Here is a 19,051-nt window from a genome sequence, read left to right as displayed (position 1 = left end):
ACCGTTCCGTAAGTTCAGCCTAATTCCACTTTAGGCGTTCGTTACCATAGCGTCCCATTTCTTTTGCTTTGCCATTCCAAGTGCCAATTCCCAACTTTGGGTATAGTATTCTATTTTTATTGAAAAAGTAACATTGGTTAATTGGAGAAATCGAGAGAAATTATGTACATTAAAATTCTTTTTATAAGAAAAATATATTAAAATAGAGTTTCAGTTTTTCTTTTTTTATTTTTAAATTGTTTTTAAGTTAAAATAAAAATAAAATTATTTCATAATTTTGTAATAGTTAAACTTATACGTAAAATTTTAGGCTAAATATTCTAAGTAATATTATTATTAGTTCTATTTATAAAAAATAATTGACAAAAAAGTGATCATATATTATAAATTTATATTTTATTTTAAAAATTATAATATTAAATGATTAATTTGTTCTAAAACACAAATATTTTTTATTTAAAATAATGTCGTTTAATTTTAATAAAACTATTATAGATAACAAACCTCTTTTTAAATTTGTATTTTAGTTTTTAGTATTAAATGGTATATTTAATATTGTATATATTAAAAAATGTATTTATCTATAAATAAACAATAAATATCTTATAAACATAAATTAATATAATTGTAAAAAAATAATAATTAGAGCAATAAATATTGATAGTTGTTTTTATTATAAACCTAACATAAATAAGGAAAAGATAGACATCAAAATATTTTAAAATTGTATTTTTAAGTGCACTCAAAATTAATTAATTTTGTAATGGTTTTTTACCTAATGTTTCTTTTTTAGAGAAAAAATAATAAATTGCATTAAACATTGTTTGTAAATTGTAAGCAAATAAAGAAGGAATAAATTAAAAGAAAAAGGAAAGAAAAGGAATAGTGTAATAAAATAAACATAAAAAAGGAAAAAACTTTCCTCCAAACCTCCATAACAGGAAAGACAACAATAAGAGAAAACATGAACATCTCTGTTTCACATCTTAATTATTTATCCAGCCATGCAAAGTGACTAAGATTCTCTCCTCCCATTATTTATTTACAAACCAAACAAAGAAATCACACTCTCTTCTCAACTATTTTTGAGCCAAAAAAGGTCAACTTATTTAAAATACTTCTATTTAGTTTGTCATGAAATATCTCCACCAAATTTTTATTTATCTATTGTGATATTATAGTCGAGAAAAATATTTTATTTTCCTGCACCTCTCTTTGTGAACTAATAAAGTGAACATCTCCTTTTTATCTACAATTTTTTTTCTCCTCCTACCCTCCTTTTAAATTAAACAATACATTAACATTTATTCTAATAATTTACACTCCTTAAGCAAGGTTTTTTCTTTTTCTTACTATCAATTGAGCAAGGTTTTCATTAACTCTCTCTCTATACATGTGTTTGCTAAATTCAATCTCATAATAATTTAACATGTTTGCATACTATGAATATTATTGTCCGTATTATATATGGACATTGTCTAAAAAAAATTAATTATTGACATTAAATATTTTAAGCATTAATTATTCATTTATTTAATTTTCAGCGTTATAAAATGTCCCAGACATAGGCGCCATACAAAGGAAAATATTTATTTATTTTATACATACAATATCTATATGTGTACTATATATGGATATTGTCTGCATTATATATGGAATGTAGGCATCATTATTCAATATAATATATTAATATTATATCAACCGTTTTTGCCTCTTTTCTTTTTATATTTTTTTGGTCGGTTGGGTTTTGGGCTTAAAATGCAGAACTCTTGTTGGACTCAAACAAAGGCCGAAGTGCAGCATTAAGAGGTTGCCCCAAATATAACTCCTGGTATAGCCTCTAGCCCAGCTAACGAAAATAGGGGGTTCATAATTGTTGATTTTTTAATCAATGGGTAATTTTTTTTAATAATTTCACAATTTTTATACGTAATATATACCCAAACATGTATTTTGTTATAAAACATCATTTTACTCATTAAAGAGGCAATACCATAAATCCTTAGATGTTATCCCTAACCTCTTTGGTAGTGGAGCTATGCAGCATTTACATTTTATATGCAAATGTTTAGCTCACAGCAGAGTAAAATGGATGAAAAAACGAACGTGCAAGCTAAAACTATAATATATAAAGTTTTGGTTGGAATGAGTGACTCGTAGATACCAATTGAATATGCTTTTGAGAAGAATTTAGCAGCAAAACTTTGCTCAGCCAAACCAACAACTACAAAAAAAGTTAGCAAATGGTATGAGAAATCTTAAAGCAAAATCAGATAAAAGATAACCAGAAGATGGCTTGGGGAGGTTTACGAAAAACGTTTAGGTCTGTTCTACCAACTGGTGGTTAGGGATTGATCTCCTTAACCAAACAATCTACCATCCAATATAAGAAACAAATTGAAGATTCAACAGATATAAAAATGATAACATTAACAGGTCAAGCATAGCCTGGAATCAATTACAGTTGAACCCAACGTTTATGTACTTAAAATAAAAGCAACTGCCAAACCAACCTTCAGATAAAAAAATTGGAAATATATATATATATATATATATATATATATATATATATATATATATATTAATAGTTAGAACTTAAATGAAATGTTATAAATACTCTTGATATTAATCTTTAAAGTTTTATATTGGAAATCTACATAATGAAAGTTAATATTAAAAATTGGCACACTAACATTGAGAATCAATATATACTATTAAAACAAAACTCTAATTTTAACTAAAGAATAACAATAATAGTATTTATAATATTTTATTTAAAATTTATCGTAATAAATTAATAGTTAAAATAAAGAGTTAGAAATGATTTTTAAACAAAGCAAGTGTGTATTTGCATACATTATTTAAATGATGTATTATAAATGCCATTGATGTTATTCTTTAAATAATCCTATTTATTCTTTAAACAATGCTACATATATTTTAAGCAATGTTATTTAGTAAAATATTTTGTAATCTCCTCGCCTTAACACCAATGTTACATTCCACAAGGGTGTGAAGATTGTAGGAAATTTGCAAGTGCCAAGCCTTAGTCCCTCTTTAATTGCTAAGGTTAGCTCCGAACTCATATATGATTGGAAAGTCAAACATAACTTTAAAATTTTTAATTTTATTCTATTTATATTAAAGAAAAACAATACAATATAGACAATCAAATCACAACGCAACTTCTTATACTATTTGTTACTCGGTAATAAATGCACAACAAAAAAAGAAAAAAAAAGAAATGACATTTAAGAAAAAATATTACCTATCAGCAGAAAACATTAGTAATTAATCATCAAATTGGTAAAGACATTCATTTATGTTTGATTTATTCAATTGAAGTCAGACCAATAATATATATATATATATATAATATCAAATAATAAAAATTTATATAAAAAAAAATTAGTTGAAATTTTAAATTAGAGTGAAAGTATCATATTACATCTCTTATAAAGTAATAAATTAGAATAAATAATTAAATAAAAAAAATATGCGAGTAACTTATATGATTTATTTATTTAAAAAATAAATAATTTTAAAATAAACTAAAAGTATTTTTTTATTAAAGACTTGTTCAATATGATTTTTTACACCAGTTTTCATTCACTTTTTATTATATTTTTGCTAGTTTAATTGGCTCTAGATTAATTTTTTGAAATTTGATAATTTAATTAGTCTAATTGAACTGACCAATATGATCTTATTTTAATAATTGTGGTGCTGTGCATGAGTCATAAACGTTGTTTTTCATTGCACTCAGTAACAAATTTTACAATATTTGTCTTACATTTGACATTTCATTTTATTCTATTTCATGGCTATATTTAAATTTTAATTTTAAAAACAAGTGTTTATGCAGTTGAAATCCAATTTTTTAAGGAGTCTTAATTTTTATTTAATGAAATATATGTAAATTTTTACTACAAATAAAAATAAACTAAAAAAAACATGACAAAGAGTGTACTAATATTTTTTCATATAATTTTTTAGTGGCATAAGTGAAATTACTTTTAAGTTAGTAAATATAAGTTATTAAACACATTGCTTAAAGAAATAATTTTTTTTATTAAAACATGTAACAAGTATAAAAAGAATTAAATATTTAGTTTTTTTGAAGTAATTAAGAAAATTAAAAAGGTATTTAACGAGACTCGACAATAGGATACATAAGTATCATGAATAAAAACACGTGTAACTAAGCTGTTTTAATTTGAGTATTAGTTTTACAATGTTTGTACGGTATTTGGATGAGAAGGAGTGACGCAAAATTAAGCTGTTCCCAACAGCACAGTGATAATGCAGCAATCCCAAAGACAGGGTTGTATTGTATATTTGTATTTGTATTTGTATTTCTATGTCAACTCTCTGCTCTGTGCTCTCCCTGCTCTGCACTAATTCCCCTTTACCTCTTCCTCTTATCTCCTCTCTTTTTCTTGTCTCGTGTTGTGTGGTGTTCTTTTCTGTTCTCTCATATTCACCCCTTTTTATCTTCCCTTTTCTTCATCTTCATCTTCATGACCACACACACGCAGAGACAACCTATGAATATGAAGCAAAGCTTGTACGCGGGGCCCACTTTTTCTTTCTTTATATTTAAATCTTAGTCTCTCTTGTTGGATTCGATTATGATATGAAATGAACCGAACCTACTGCTTTGTTTCATTTCTTTGATGTTCCACTTCCTTTCTGCTTCTGAAGCCATACCATAACCATAGCTTCATGTTGTTGGGTACTTATCCTCTGCAACCCGGAGTGAGTCTAACTCTTAAATCATTTTTATTTTTCTTCTCTGTTTCTGTTTCATGATAAATAAAACAGTTTTTTTTTTTCGCGGTAGGTGGTTTGGCTTGGTTTGTGGAATTTAGAGTTGAGAAACGAAGGTGTGGTGGGGAATGCATCTTTATGAGCGGTTCCGTAATCTAACATAATAATATCAGTTTCCACTGTCCAAAAATTATGGCGACTTATTACTCAAGTTCATGTTCAAGTAATCAAAGAGATGCTGTGCCTATTCTCTGCCGTAGGGACCCTTTGCCTAATTCATATCCCGACACATTATATGTCAACTCTGCTTCATATTCACAAACATTCTCTGCCAATTCTCAGCAGCAAAATAATTGCTTTGTCATTCCATCATTAGGTGCTTCACATTCCACTCCTCAACAAGAAGAAATCTTAGCCAATGTTTCCGGGTTCCAAACCTTACAAGCCCAGGGATTATCTCTAAGCCTTGGAACCCAAATGCCCTCAGGAGTTCAAATGCCTTCTATCCATGATAGGAATCAAAGTTCAAGTTTTGATTCGTTTTTGGCTACTAATCCATCAATTTTGGGCAATGGGGCCTATAAAAGTGGCTTATCTAGGAATGATGGTATGAGACATTCTGAAAATTTTCCATCTGGATCACCTGAAGTTAGTCAAGATTTGAATAGAGGGGATTTTTCGTTGCATGGAATGTCCAGTCTTGGAAGAACAGTTCCTAACTCGAAGTACCTCAAGGCAGCGCAACAACTGCTTGATGAAGTTGTTGATATCCGAAAAGCTATTAAAAGACCAGGTATGATGAGAAGTCATAGCACACATGGGAACTGTCGGAAGAATTCTAGGGAGGATGATGAGCTTCTAGAATATGAAGGGCCTTCAGCAAATGGAGTGCCTAATTCTCAAGCTTCAGCTAGTAACTCCTCTTGCGAGCTTTCACATGCTGATAAACAAGATCTTCACAACAAGTTAACCAAGCTTTTGTCAATGTTGGATGAGGTAAAACCTCGTTATGCAGATTTTCACTCTCTTGTAACTCTTATCGTCTCTTCAAACAGTTGAGTTTGATAATATATATCTTTGAAACCAATGTAATGCATCTTAAAAGAAAAACGTGCATTTTCTTAGTGTTATGAGTGGCTGGCTGTAACATAACTATATCTCTCGTGTTTGTGTCGTGTGTCAGCATTTGTTGGACAAGTACAGGCTAAAGGTGAGGCATGTGATAGATAAGCAATTAGGGTTGATTATTTATGGCAAAATTTTTTTTAGTTAAGGTGTTCTGGCATGCCTGCAATTCATTATTGATGAGATTACGCAGCAACACTTTCTTCTTTCCATTTACCAGGCCCGGGGGGGTTTGAGAATTAGCTCTGACAACTGATAACCCGTGGGGCTATATTATTTTCTTGAACTAATTTTGTGTTGTAAGTCACTTGCTGCCTCTTAAATTTTGATTTACTTAGAACTAATTGTTTTTCTTAGTGTTTAATCTTTTTATTGTTTGATGGATGGATTTGACTGGCATGCCAAAAGTAAAATTCACATTCATAATTTATTGTTTTGGTGTAATTTAGCACATAAGATGATGTATCTGATGCCAATTTTATAGTTAAATCCGTAACATTGATTGAGTCACACCAAGACTAACATACGTGCTGCTCTTCTTCATAGCAACAATATGGTTTTAATGGCCACCTGTCAATTGCTGCAGGTTGACAGTGGGTACAAACAATATTATCATCAGATGCAGATTGTGGTGTCATCATTTGATGTGATAGCAGGATCTGGGGCAGCTAAACCATACACAGCCCTTGCTCTTCAAACCATTTCACGTCATTTTCGGTGTTTGCACGATGCAATCACTGGCCAAATCAGTGCAATACAAAAAAACCTTGGAGAGCAAGATGCTTCTGGAAGTAATAAAGGAGTTGGAATAGCAAGACTAAGGTATGTTGACCAACAAATCCGACAACAAAGGGCTCTTCAGCAGCTTGGCATGACGCAACATGCATGGAGACCACAAAAGGGGCTTCCAGATAGCTCTGTTTCAATTCTTCGGGCTTGGCTGTTTGAGCATTTCCTTCATCCGTAGGCCCTCCAATATCAACCTTTGGTCTTTTTTTCGTAAAATTTTGAGATTGATCCAAGACCTTTGTGATTATTTAATCTAATTGGCATAATGTATTTTTCACAGCTATCCAAAGGATTCTGATAAGATCATGCTAGCAAGACAGACAGGCTTGACCAGAAGTCAGGTGGAGGAACAAAATAAAATATGCTTTTAGCAACTTGCTTGATAGTGCATCTCTGTGTTCATTTTAAGATTATTTTTTTTTTGGGTTCATTTGTTGCTTGAAATTATTGATTTAAACGAAATCTGGAGGTTGACATTTTAATTTATGTTTTTGTAATATATGTCTTTTGCTTGAATTAGGTCTCAAATTGGTTTATAAATGCACGTGTGCTTGATAGTGCATCTTTGTGTTCATTTTAAGATTATTTGTTTTTTGTTCATTTGTTGCTTGAAATTATTGATTTAAAAGAAATCTGGAGGATGATATTTTAATTTATGTTTTTGTAATGTATGCCTTTTGCTTGAATTAGGTCTCAAATTGGTTTATAAATGCACGTGTGCGTCTATGGAAACCTATGATTGAGGAGATGTACAAGCAAGAGAATTGTGATGCTGACATGAATTCAAGCTCTTCATCTGAAAATGCATCCAAGGTAACAAAAAGTGATGTCAAGACCTCCAATGATATGGGTGATGATTCGCAGCAGTCTCAAAGTCCAATAATAGCCGATAAGAATCACAGTGGTGGACAACCTAAAGACCCCAGATATGATCAAGTTCTTGATACAGAAATCATGGCATCCACTGGATTAACCAGTCTCATATACGGAGGTCATGAGACTGAAACTGAATATAGATCACTAAAGCTGACCGAGGAGCAAAAGCCAAACTTGGATGACTGTGGTCTCTTCTCAGATGACATGGCCGTTCTGTCTGATGGAGCTAACAACAGGTTTGTGGCAGCTGGTCTAACCTGCCAAATGTCAGAGTTTGGGAGGTTCAAGTCAGGAAGTGGAGTGTCTCTAACATTAGGTTTGCAGCATTGTGAAAGGGGTAATTTTTTGCCTGGTGAGACCCATCTTGGTTTGGTGTCCATGAGAGAGGATGACATCTACAACGCTGCTGCAGCTTCTACTATAGGAGCAGACACAGCAGAACTTGAGTGCATTGGTGCTGGAAACCAGCAGCAAAGGTTCAGTTCGCCGTGTATTTTGCATGATTTTGAAGTATGAAATGAAGTTAATCTGTTGCAATCACTCTGGATTGAAAGGGGAAGGAAAAGGTGCGGTGGGTGCTAATGTTAGGACCATTTACAATGCTTGACAGTGAGGCATAGAAGGAACTCAATGGTCCCTCAAGGGCTAGGACTGACTAAAACAGTACCATATTTTAGAGTTAGTGTGTAGAAGGCAACACGTATAATTTGGTCTTTGTATGCAGTGAAGAAACATGTGACAATGGCAAATAATAAATGGATAGAATTGGCTGATTGTAAATTTATGCTTTGAATGTGATTTAGTTTATCTGCAACAACAAAGCCTCTTTTTTTTTTTTCACTAGGTGGGATCAGTTACATAAATCATTGGACATCATTAAAAAGAAAAGGTTTCACTAGGTCATTTACTCCTAAATCTTTCTTAATGGTTTGACCTATAGTTTTCCTTTGTCTCCTTCTACCTCTTATTATTTGACTATCATCCATATAAATGAATGGTATTCAGAGTTTTAAAAAGAAAAGGTTGCATATGGACTAAAATCTGAATCAATTACTGCACTCGAATTTGCATTTACAGGGAAGTTGACTGTAGATAATTAATTCAACACTTTTGCTGCTTTAATCTTATTTTTAACCCTCGCTTCAGATAGATAATAGTCGTTCTCCCCATGCCTTTGTGTGTAGCAGCAACGTGTGCTCAAATCTTGTTTCTTGGGCTTCAAACGGACAATGACATCTGCCTACTGTATGATTTTTATTTGAGCATAGAAAGTTAATTCAAGGAATAAAAATTGTAAGTTACAATGAGAATGAGTTTGGTTGGTCTAGAACTCAAATGATTTTTAAAATTCTTTATCTTTGCTTCCTTCCTCTGTTCTTAAAATAAAAGTGAAACCTCACCGCAAGACAAATGTATATACCACATGTTCATGACAATTATCGAATTTAAGAATAGCATCAAATATGTAAAGAACGTGTTTATTTCAATCTCTCAAGTAACGTGGCAAAAAAACAATGGCAAAAAGGGTTAGACTCAATCATAGATTTGAGTTCAATTTTCTACCCTGACACAAACCGCATAAAAGCGTTACACTTTTGCTTTAATAATAACCAGCTTACATATATATACACAACATGGGGTGGGGGTGAAAAAGTAGAATAATGAGGGGGTTGACACTAGAAAATTAAACACTACACATTGACAAATGTACTAGTCAATTGAGCGCAACTAGGTGCCCTGCGACACGGATAGGGAGCAAGGTTGAGCAATTCTTTCCTATGAGAATGTTTCTTCCTTTTCTTAGCATCAGGATGTTCTGGTTTCTTCAAATCCTCCACCGAATGGACATCTGCCATGCATGCAAATGATCTTGATTTGCCCGAGTAATACCTTGACAAGCCTCTCCTAAACACACCAAATCACAAACTTTTACACCAATAATTTAAAATAAGGAAAAAAAAAGAAGAAAGATGCTCTTATGTTTATGTAAAGTGAAAAAGGCCCAAAATAATTATAGTAGAATTCACTTTTATTTGTGTAGAACTCATTAAGTATTGTATTTTTTGCCCCTTGTAATGTGACGTTGTCATATTATTTACTAATCACAAAATAAACAAATGAAAAACAAGAAGTAATTTTTTTCTTTTGGGTAACTGAATGCTCTTACTTTTGTGGAAAGGTGGTTCCAAGTGAACCCATGTTGAATATCAATTTGTCAATTTCTTGCTCCATATAGCCGGGAGGGAAAGAATGACGAAACAATGCTAGCTGATTGTGAGATTCTACAGAGTGGATTGTTTGTGAGATAAACTGGTGAATCAATGCTCATTCGTTAAGGATAAGGTTTGATTTCGGGTTCAATAAATATGGGTTGGTTTTGAATCTCTAAAATTTGCATCCATTACGTCTGGTGTAAATAGACATAGGGTTATGACCACATCCTTGTCTACGCTTCCTCTCAATCATTCAAGATGCTACTATTTTCAGTTGAATGTATGCATGTAAACCTATGCCATTTCTCCTCATTTTTCATTATAGTATGTTACTAACCACCCTTCACATGCTCTAAAATTAAAATATAGGCCATAATTAAACTAATCACACTTTCCATTTCAGAGAGGAAAAGGAGGGCTATACGAGGGGACAGATTTGGGCAAATGTCATGTCACTCTTGTAGTGTTCAATTCCAATGTTGTGCTTTAGGTGAAGTTAAAATTTGGACCTATCTTCTGGCTTTCATAAAATTCTAATCTTTGAATGAACAGAGTGCTCCAATCCTTTGTATTCAATCTAATCATCAATCTAAGTATGACACACTGTGGTTACATCAAACCAATGGGGAGTGATGTACTTCAATAAAGAGAAGAATATTGTACCTTGATTCCGCTCATTTAGAGCATGTTTTTGAAACTTTAATTTTTGCATTTTTTATAAAAACATATATTTTGATTAAAATGTGTGGTTTAAATTAATTTATACACTATTTTAATTATATTCAATAACTCAAAATTAATTTTATCAAAAATAATTTTGCTTAATTTTAAACTAAACAAATAATTTATATGAAAACGAAAATATTTTTTTGACATGTGGTTAGACACCATGTTTATACTATAATGTAACATATAAAAGAATATAGTAAAATATAAATATATGATGTAAATGTTCAAAATTATAATTCAAATAACAAAATTCTTAAGAAAATGTTTAAGTCTTTCCTAACATCATAATTTTCAGATTTAAATAAATTTATGCATTAAAAAAAGTAGTCCCTTCACCATTATTTTCCGGCAACGAGACTAATCTCTGGTAATATTATTATTGTATAATTTTTCTTTCTTTCGACCCTATGCTCGTCTACTAAAAACAATTAACGGACCCATTTCAAAAATCAAATAAAAAAATATGTTAACAAATTATTATAAAAAATTTTAAAATTACGATTTAAAAGTAATTTTTATATATAAAAACATATTAAAATGTATTTTTTATCCTAATTTTTAAGATGTTTTTTTTTATTTCAATCCTTAAAACTCTTAATCACAATTCTCAAGTTAATTTTTTTAAGGCCCTAAAAAATAATACAACAAATAAGCTCTCTCAAAAATAAAAATAAAAAATATTATTACTTTAACGTAGTTTTCTTGCAGAGGCGGCAAACGAAGTTGTCCCAATACATTTGACGAAGATGAAAGAGTAACAGAATGAGAGTGGTTCGTTAACGTTGGAAGATGTCGAAAGACACAGAGGAAACTGCACGACGTGGTGCTGCGGTGACCGAGTATCGTAAGAAGCTCCTCCACCGTAAGGAGCTTGATCCTAGAGTCAAAGGAGGTCAACACCAAACCCTCTTTCTTCTTCTTTCTCTTCTTCATCTCCCGCATCAAAGTCTCTTTCTTCTCTTTCACTTCTGCATTTGAGTAATTTCAAACCTTTTTCACTTTAAAATCAATGGTTTTCTTTTCTTTTTAATAATTCAACTTCCTTTTCTTAAAAACAAAATGATTATCCTACATTTGATTCGGTAAAGGAGCATGGTTTTAGTGGATTGATTTCGAATTATATTGTACTCAGTTAGAGAGAATTTGCGGCCTGCAAAGGAGGTTTTTTGAAAACTGAGGATGATCTCAAGTCCTTCCAGAGTGTTGGCCAAATCATTGGTGATGTTCTAAGGCCTCTTGACAGTGAACGCTGTAAGCTTAATTTGTTTCTTTATCCTTGCTACCTATATTGATCTACATGTTTCTAGATTCAATACTATGTTCGAGTGTGACGCATTTGATGGTTTAGGTGTTTTATCATTCGGTTATATTGAAGCTATGTTTGTTTTCAATAAGCGCGATGGAAATGGGGTGGGATAGGATGGAAAAGTTCCGATTTTTACTAGATGTCACTTTCAACTCACTTTTATGCCATGCATTGTAAATGACTTGCATTCCATTGTCAAGTTCCCACATTTGTGACGCAACAAGCAAGTGCAAAGTGATTTAACCTTTCTACTATCATTTACACAAACAGGCATAACCTTAATTTTTTCTTTGCTGTATTCTTTTCGTAAATTCTGCTTCATCTATCCATTTGTTAGCCTACCCATAAGTTGGGGGTTGGTTAGAGATGATTAATTAAACAGTATATATTATTTGAATCATTTCAGTGATAGTTAAAGCAAGCAGTGGGCCTAGATATGTAGTTGGCTGTCGTGGTAAGGTGGACAGGGAGAAGCTAACTGCAGGAACTCGAGTTGTGCTGGATATGACTACACTAACCATCATGCGAATTCTTCCTCGCGAAGTATATCCATCCTCTATTCTTGGATCATTTCTTGTCTCTGGCTGATTACTATCCTACATCATTGACTTGTTAATATTTTATTTGTCATTTGACAGGTTGACCCGGTTGTATATAATATGCTTCATGAAGACCCTGGAAATGTTAGTTACTCTGCAGTTGGAGGGCTTTCAGATCAGATTCGAGAACTCAGAGAATCGATTGAACTGCCTTTAATGAATCCCGAGCTTTTTCTTAGGGTTGGAATCAAACCCCCAAGGTATGTAATGTTGGGGAAATATTTGTATGACTGAAGATTAATGCTTCATTAAAGGAAAAAGTACTGAATATGTTTCTCGCAGGGTGTTCTCCTTTACGGACCTCCAGGAACTGGGAAGACATTATTAGCAAGAGCCATTGCCAGCAATATAGATGCTAACTTCTTGAAGGTTCTTCTCTGTTTTTCATGTTCTGTGTATGTACGATGTGCTAGATTTGGCATTCTAATAAAAATTTTACTTTTGTTTAGGTTGTATCTAGTGCTATAATTGATAAGTATATTAGTGAAAGTTCAAGATTAATAAGAGAAATGTTTGGATATGCCCGCCGCAATCATCAGGTAGGAAGAACTTCCATTGCATCAAACAGGATTTTGTTCATACCTACTTAGAATTGATTTTCACTGCTCCATCCTTTTTGTTTAGCCTTGCATCATATTTATGGATGAGATTGATGCCATTGGTGGACGGCGTTTCAGTGAGGGTACAAGTGCTGATCGTGAAATTCAAGGAACCCTCATGGAGCTGCTTAATCAGCTGGATGGATTTGATCAGCTTGGAAAGGTTATTTCCCCTTCTATGTTTGTGTTCATAATGCATAGGAGATCTGCACTTGCTTAGAAAATTGACTACATATATGTATATTCATTGTTGACCTTGGATGGTATATCCAGGTTAAAATGATTATGGCTACAAATAGGCCTGATGTTCTTGATCCAGCCCTTCTATGCCCAGGTCGACTTGATCGGAAAATTGAAATTCCATTACCAAACGAGCAGTCAAGGATGGAAATCCTCAAAATCCATGCTGCTGGAATTGCAAAACATGGTGAAATTGACTATGAAGCAGTTGTTAAACTTGCTGAGGTAGATCAAGGCTGGGTTGCCTATGCATGTTGGAAGTATTTCACATTCTTTTCGTGAATGTTTTATGTATTGTATTGACTTCAGGGGTTCAATGGTGCTGATCTTCGTAATGTTTGACTGAAGCTGGTATGTCTGCGATTCGTGGAGAACGTGACTACGTGATTCATGAAGATTTCATGAAGGTTAAGAGCTTCTGTTCTTGTACTCTTCATCAACAAAGATCAGTAGTGTGTTTTTGAGTCCAAATATGATTGTAGGTTTGAACTTTTATTGACCGTAAAGTTTATCCATCTGTTCAAGTTTTATCGACTGAATTCCTCGTATAAACTCCAAATGTTTTGTACTCTATATGAACAAATATCAGTAACTTTGTTTAGTCCAAATATGATTACACAGGTCTGTAGATTTTAATGCAATGTGGTCATCTGCTGAGTAGGTTTTTTTAATTGATTATATCTCATTTAAGAATGAATCAAGCTAGAGCCTAGAAGCTCATAACGGAGTTCTGATAGACATCATTATTTTTTTGGTGGGACACCTATACTAAATTCTTAATTATCTTTGCTTTTGTCTTTCTGATCCTTCAGGCTGTCCGCAAATCGAATGAAGCAAAGAAACTGGAATCAAGCGCCCATTATAATGCAGATTTTGGGAAAGATTAAAATCAAATTATTGTTGGTAACCCAAAGGACTTTTGGGCCATGAAATACACAAATTTTCATTATTTTGTCTCTTCTAGCCACTAACCAATATAGTCGTGCGATGCAAGCTTAAACAGTTTTCAATAGTTATAGGTTGTGGTATCACATGCGCAATGTTTATATTCTTTTCTTTTAAATTTTATTGGCTTGTTTTTGTAAAAAAAATTACGGCAATTTTCCTAATTCTCCAAAGCTCAACCAATCAAGCTCTAAGAGTGTCAGGGAAGCTCTATTTTTACCGTTTGCGGCCTCTATAAGACACTATCCTTCTTGCATATTGTTTGTAGTTTACTACTATCCTTCACTGTCTCGACGCCTGACTTTAAGTGGAAATAATGTTTATAAGTATAGGTTTGAAATTTAAACTAGGTAAAGATTAAAATTAATTTGATAAGAATTGAAAATATTAGCATATAAAATTACAGAATAAATAATGTTTTTTGAACAATCAAGTGGGATAAATGTAAGTATCCTATTTAAGTATCAAATGTATTTTTGAGACGTGTATAAAAAAAGAAAAAAATAGTTAAATATAATAATACATTAATTTTCAAATAATAAACTGTAATAGAATATTGGATAATTTAAAGATACGGTACTTTGTTAATGTTATTTTTCTGTTGATATCAATTTATCCATTGATATTTACCTTACATTGCATTAGTCACTAAATAAAATTATTTTGGCCATCAACATATACTTTGGATTAATTAATCAATCTATTTTAGAACAGGCTGACTTTGACAACCGAGTATAACAGTATCATTAAATAGAAAATGTACACTTACAAGATAACATGATACAAGTTCGGAAATATGAGGTGAACTTGTTGGTTTCTTCAATTTTGGAACACTTTTAGTTTGATTTTTCAAACTTGTTCAGAGAGTAATTTTGAACTTGTTTAATTAAGGTGTTGAAGAGTTTACTTACCCCCCAACCGAGAAAGAAAGGTTAATTTTTGCAGGAGCTTATTCAAGATTCTGAATACCATGGTTTTTTCGACTTGAATAAATGCCGAACAATGGTATTATAATACATGTCCTTAGGAACATCTGAACCAGGACAGCTTACAGAGAAAATTATAAACTTAAATTGTAAAAAATTTCAATTCATGCTATCACTTCCACTGTAATGAATCTAGAGCTTGTTGATGAATCTGTTTGTCACCAGCGGCCGCAACGTTAAAACCTGCCACATGCAAATAAGACGAGGCTTCAAAGGACCAATATTCAACAAGTGACAAAAACTTGCATGACTTTTGGGCTTAATTTATTCAAGATTGAAAGAAACCAAGAATGAAATTGAAATGACATGGCCTGAGAGAAGGGATGAACACTTACTTGTTGCGATTGAAAGAGGAGAAGCTTCCCAATGAAGTTGATGTCCTTTCCAATCAGTTATGACGCCTCCAGCGCCTTCAATAACGGGTATCAACGCAAGAAAATCGTATGGCTGAAATACAAATTTTACGAGATACTCGAGTAATGAGTATAATATAACAAACATATCTTGTTTTAATCATTTTGGGGTTTTACTCCATATGGGTCAAAAGTTTCTAAAGTTAGAGGAGCAACCAAAGGCGAGAGTAATAGAGAGAACAGCATACCTTCAGACCAGATTCAATTACCAGATCCACAAAACCAGAAGACAAAAGAGCATATGCATAGCAGTCACAGCCATATAATGGAATTTTAACCTGAAAGGGCGCAAAGCCGGAATAACTGAGTGACAACAATGAATATATATTTTAGAAAACAGAAATTCCATTTTAGCATCACTGTTTGATACAGTCTTCATACTTCTAATAGTTAAACATAGGGACATAATAAGCAGAAGACAAAGTGCAGGGCAATATTGTTAACTAATAGAATAAAAAATGTACGAAGTCCAAGTTATTCTGATGTCTTGGATTTTCGTTCTCTGTTATGCTAGAGTAGTTCAGAAGGTTGAAGTTGAAATGGTCAAAAGGTATGGTAAATAATATGTGTAGGTTTTAGAAATTGATTGACCAGGAATGGAGGAGTCAGCAATATAATAATGGATTGTTTGCAACACAAGTGGATTCATGTGTGCAAATCCTGCTTGTTTTGTAAATAAGATTTAAGTAATCAATGTTTCACTAGAAATTAACCCAATATTAATGTTAGGAAAAAGCACCTCAAAGTAAATATTCTGATGGTCTACCGTATCCTTTCATGTTTTTGTTTGGAGTACCTTTATGTTAAATATGCAAAAAAAATGTAACAGACCTTGTTTCTAACACGGATGAATGCCTCTTCTGCATCTCCACTGAACAGATGTGGGCTTGTGGTGTACCTAAAAGGGAAAAAAATGAAATTTGATTTGGTAGGACTTACAAACCTATGGTAACCATGTCAAAAGCTGTGCATAATGAAAATAAATGCCAACTTTTATTTTCATCCAGAACAGCCTTCTTTTTCGTCTTCCACTCAAGAAAAATCCACAGTAAAATTTGTCAAGGAAAAAGAACGAAAGTATACAAGTATGCTTGAGAAAGATCTGCACAAGTGCGTGTAGATACTTCTTGTCCGTTCAGTGTAGTTCTCTTTCCAGTTATTCCAATCCATCTTTCTCTTAACACAGGTTGATCGATTATGCCAAGGATCTGAAAAATTCCTAACCAAACTTAAGAACATAAAGTTTAATAATTTATCAACTGAAAACGATGTCAATATCAATTTCAACACGTAGTTCATCTTTACAATATCCCCACTTTGTCTACAACGTAACTGTGGTGGTAAAATACCAAGTATCACTCGCAAATGAACAAGTCTGTCAGTTGATAAAAAGAATGCAATCAATTGATGTTGACATTTTTCATCATTTCCTTTTCCTTCAGTTTCATTTTGTACTGGATAATGAGAAAAGACTCAGATTTTTTTAAAATATTAAGAAATCAAGATGATTAAATATCCCATTTATCTTCATTCTATATAAGCATTCAAGTGGTAACAGATTCTTACTGGTGTGCCATTTTGTAGAAGAGAAATGAGAGTACCAAAGAGGGGTTTCCCTGACATTGATACAAAACAAGCAGATTCAAAGTGAAATTTTGGAACTCTGACCCAATAGTAATATAATCATGAAAGAAAATTACCAGTAATGAAGCTCTTAGTCCCATCTATGGGATCTAATACCCAAACATAATCAGCACTTTTTTCTTTACACCTCCACCCATTTTCCTCTCCAAAACTGCAAATTAGTGGAAATTGAGGCTCGCGCTTCAGCAATTTTAACTACAAAATCTACCATCCCATTGCAAATTTTATGGATTATGCTATGGGTTGTGCTGCTGATTGCCCGAACACATAAGCACTAGGGAAACAGCAGTACAATACACTTCTCTCTAGTTTTATCTGTCAATTAGTAGCATAGATCTCAATACATATTTATCAATTTGAAGGCTAGAATTTTGAAGCATTGAAAAGCTCAAGTTTTCGTATAGTAAAATCCCTTATTTCATAGCTTTAAGGGGCATGACAGGGAATGATGGCTTTGTTATAAAATGGAACTAAGTAACCACTTCAGATTCCACGTCAAAAAATGCAGAAAATGAGTGTGTAATACTTTCAGGCTATTAGCTAATGCTTCAATTCATATACTGTATTGTAACGAATTGAATGTCAGGCAAAGATAAATGCAAGGCTTAAAATTTTATTGATCCTATTCTCTTCTTCAGTTCAGAACAGAAGCAAAATCATACTCTCCTTTTTTCTTAAAAAAAAAAAAATCAAATTACTCTGCAACAACAACAAAAAAACAGCAATAATAATACTAATTAATAAAAAAGGAGAATTAAATAATTACATCGCATGAGAAGGGAAATTGTCTAGTATGATTGAAACCATGGCCTCTTCAGCCGACTGATCTGCAATGGTTACTGGACCTGAAACATTAAGTAAAAACATGGAATATAAGCATTCAATTTCAACGCAAGCTAAGATTGAGAGGGATAAAAATATGAAAAGAAGTGGAGAAGTTACTGAGATCATGTTTTTGAAGAATGTCGAAGTTCTTCCTGAAGTATTTGCGGATAACTTCTCCGGCGGCATCGGCGACTTTGTTACCAACCTCGGCGAAGCGATTGAGCTCGAGAGGTGTGGCGTGGGGCGCCATGGCTCTGAGACGAAAGTTTGTGGAGAGGGTAGTGTTGGGAATTTGGGAGTGGGAGAGAATATGGCACTGTGAGAACATTGCACTTCGATTTTTTGATTTGGGTTTGGAGTCGCACCCACACAGCCACACTCACTCAGCACACAAATTACAAATTGCAAAACAACTCTTCCAATTGCAACGACCACGTTGTTTTAACATCCTCTCTTTAAATAATAATTAATTTCTCCTTCCAAAAATTTTCAGTTTTCTTGTTCTATTTGGATGATTTCATAAATTTTAGTAAGAAAAAATAATATAAAAATAATAAAATATTTTTTTAATTTATTCATTTTTTATATATTTTTTCCAATAATACATATGATTATTTAAACGTAAACATAACAGCACAAGAATGAAAAGTTGTCAAACTCACCAAAAATCATTATCACGCTCATGCGTATACCACTTTTAATATGCAAGATTACAAGTATAGGCACGCACACTGTACATGTCAGATGAAAGAAGATAAATGAATTGATACCATAAATTAGTATGAAAAATTTGTTTTAGTCTATTCTCAATTGTTAATAAATTTTCAATTTTATAATTTGTCAATTTATTCATTCTAATTTTGAAATAAATTTAATATAACATATCAAATTAATAATGGTGCAGCTCTTATTGTATTTGTGTTTCTTCAAATATAAAAAATAATTTTAAAGAGAAGTATTCTTTTTTTCTTTAGCCACTTTGTGACTTCAAG

The 19,051-nt window shown here is 32.4% G+C and overlaps 2 protein-coding genes and 1 pseudogene across 4 annotated transcripts; 2 read left to right on the top strand and 1 right to left on the bottom strand.

The window, feature by feature from the left end:
* The first annotated feature begins 4,215 nt into the window (after positions 1-4,215).
* LOC113864742 (BEL1-like homeodomain protein 7) lies at positions 4,216-8,371 on the top strand. 3 transcript variants are annotated; one of them, XM_027498806.1, is made up of 5 exons: positions 4,243-4,758; positions 4,844-5,766; positions 6,482-6,858; positions 6,965-7,025; positions 7,375-8,371. In XM_027498806.1, exons 2-5 carry the CDS (start codon positions 4,963-4,965, stop codon positions 8,074-8,076), a joined length of 1,944 nt encoding a protein of 647 aa, XP_027354607.1. In that variant the 5' UTR covers positions 4,243-4,758; positions 4,844-4,962; the 3' UTR covers positions 8,077-8,371. The 3 variants fall into 3 exon arrangements, with proteins under 3 accessions (XP_027354606.1, XP_027354607.1, XP_027354608.1); XM_027498807.1 differs by having other exon boundaries at positions 4,711-4,758; positions 5,147-5,766; XM_027498805.1 differs by having other exon boundaries at positions 4,216-5,766.
* A 2,920-nt stretch (positions 8,372-11,291) lies between these two features.
* Positions 11,292-14,133, top strand: LOC113864743 (annotated as a pseudogene).
* Positions 14,134-15,055: 922 nt separating this feature from the next.
* LOC113864744 (bifunctional phosphatase IMPL2, chloroplastic) lies at positions 15,056-18,488 on the bottom strand. The gene is made up of 9 exons (XM_027498808.1): positions 18,177-18,488; positions 18,001-18,079; positions 17,291-17,385; positions 17,157-17,206; positions 16,674-16,798; positions 16,422-16,488; positions 15,779-15,868; positions 15,513-15,624; positions 15,056-15,360 (listed from the first exon to the last, which is right to left on the bottom strand). The coding sequence occupies exons 1-9, from the start codon at positions 18,385-18,387 to the stop codon at positions 15,290-15,292; spliced, it is 900 nt and encodes a 299-aa protein (XP_027354609.1). The 5' UTR covers positions 18,388-18,488; the 3' UTR covers positions 15,056-15,289.
* Between the last annotated feature and the right edge of the window lie 563 nt (positions 18,489-19,051).

The sequence above is a fragment of the Abrus precatorius genome, unplaced genomic scaffold (genome assembly GCF_003935025.1).
Source record: "Abrus precatorius isolate BTA unplaced genomic scaffold, Abrus_2018 Scaffold4, whole genome shotgun sequence".
Taxonomy (NCBI): Eukaryota; Viridiplantae; Streptophyta; class Magnoliopsida; order Fabales; family Fabaceae; genus Abrus; species Abrus precatorius.
The sequence above is the reverse complement of the archived record's forward strand: the minus strand, read 5'-3'. Positions and strand labels throughout refer to the sequence as shown.

What these genes read in the sequence shown, in the direction of transcription:
- LOC113864742 (XM_027498805.1), top strand. Translation starts at nt 4,963, where the DNA reads ATGGCGACTTATTACTCAAGTTCATGTTCAAGTAATCAAAGAGATGCT. An exon ending in TTTTGTCAATGTTGGATGAG is followed by an intron (nt 5,767 to 6,481) that starts GTAAAACCTCGT and finishes CAATTGCTGCAG; the next exon opens with GTTGACAGTGGGTACAAACA. An exon ending in CAGGCTTGACCAGAAGTCAG is followed by an intron (nt 7,026 to 7,374) that starts GTGGAGGAACAA and finishes TGCTTGAATTAG; the next exon opens with GTCTCAAATTGGTTTATAAA.
- LOC113864744 (XM_027498808.1), bottom strand. Translation starts at nt 18,387, where the DNA reads ATGTTCTCACAGTGCCATATTCTCTCCCACTCCCAAATTCCCAACACT. An exon ending in GATCTTTCTCAAGCATACTT is followed by an intron (nt 16,489 to 16,673) that starts GTATACTTTCGT and finishes TTTCCCTTTTAG; the next exon opens with GTACACCACAAGCCCACATC. An exon ending in TCATCCGTGTTAGAAACAAG is followed by an intron (nt 15,869 to 16,421) that starts GTCTGTTACATT and finishes GCGCCCTTTCAG; the next exon opens with GTTAAAATTCCATTATATGG.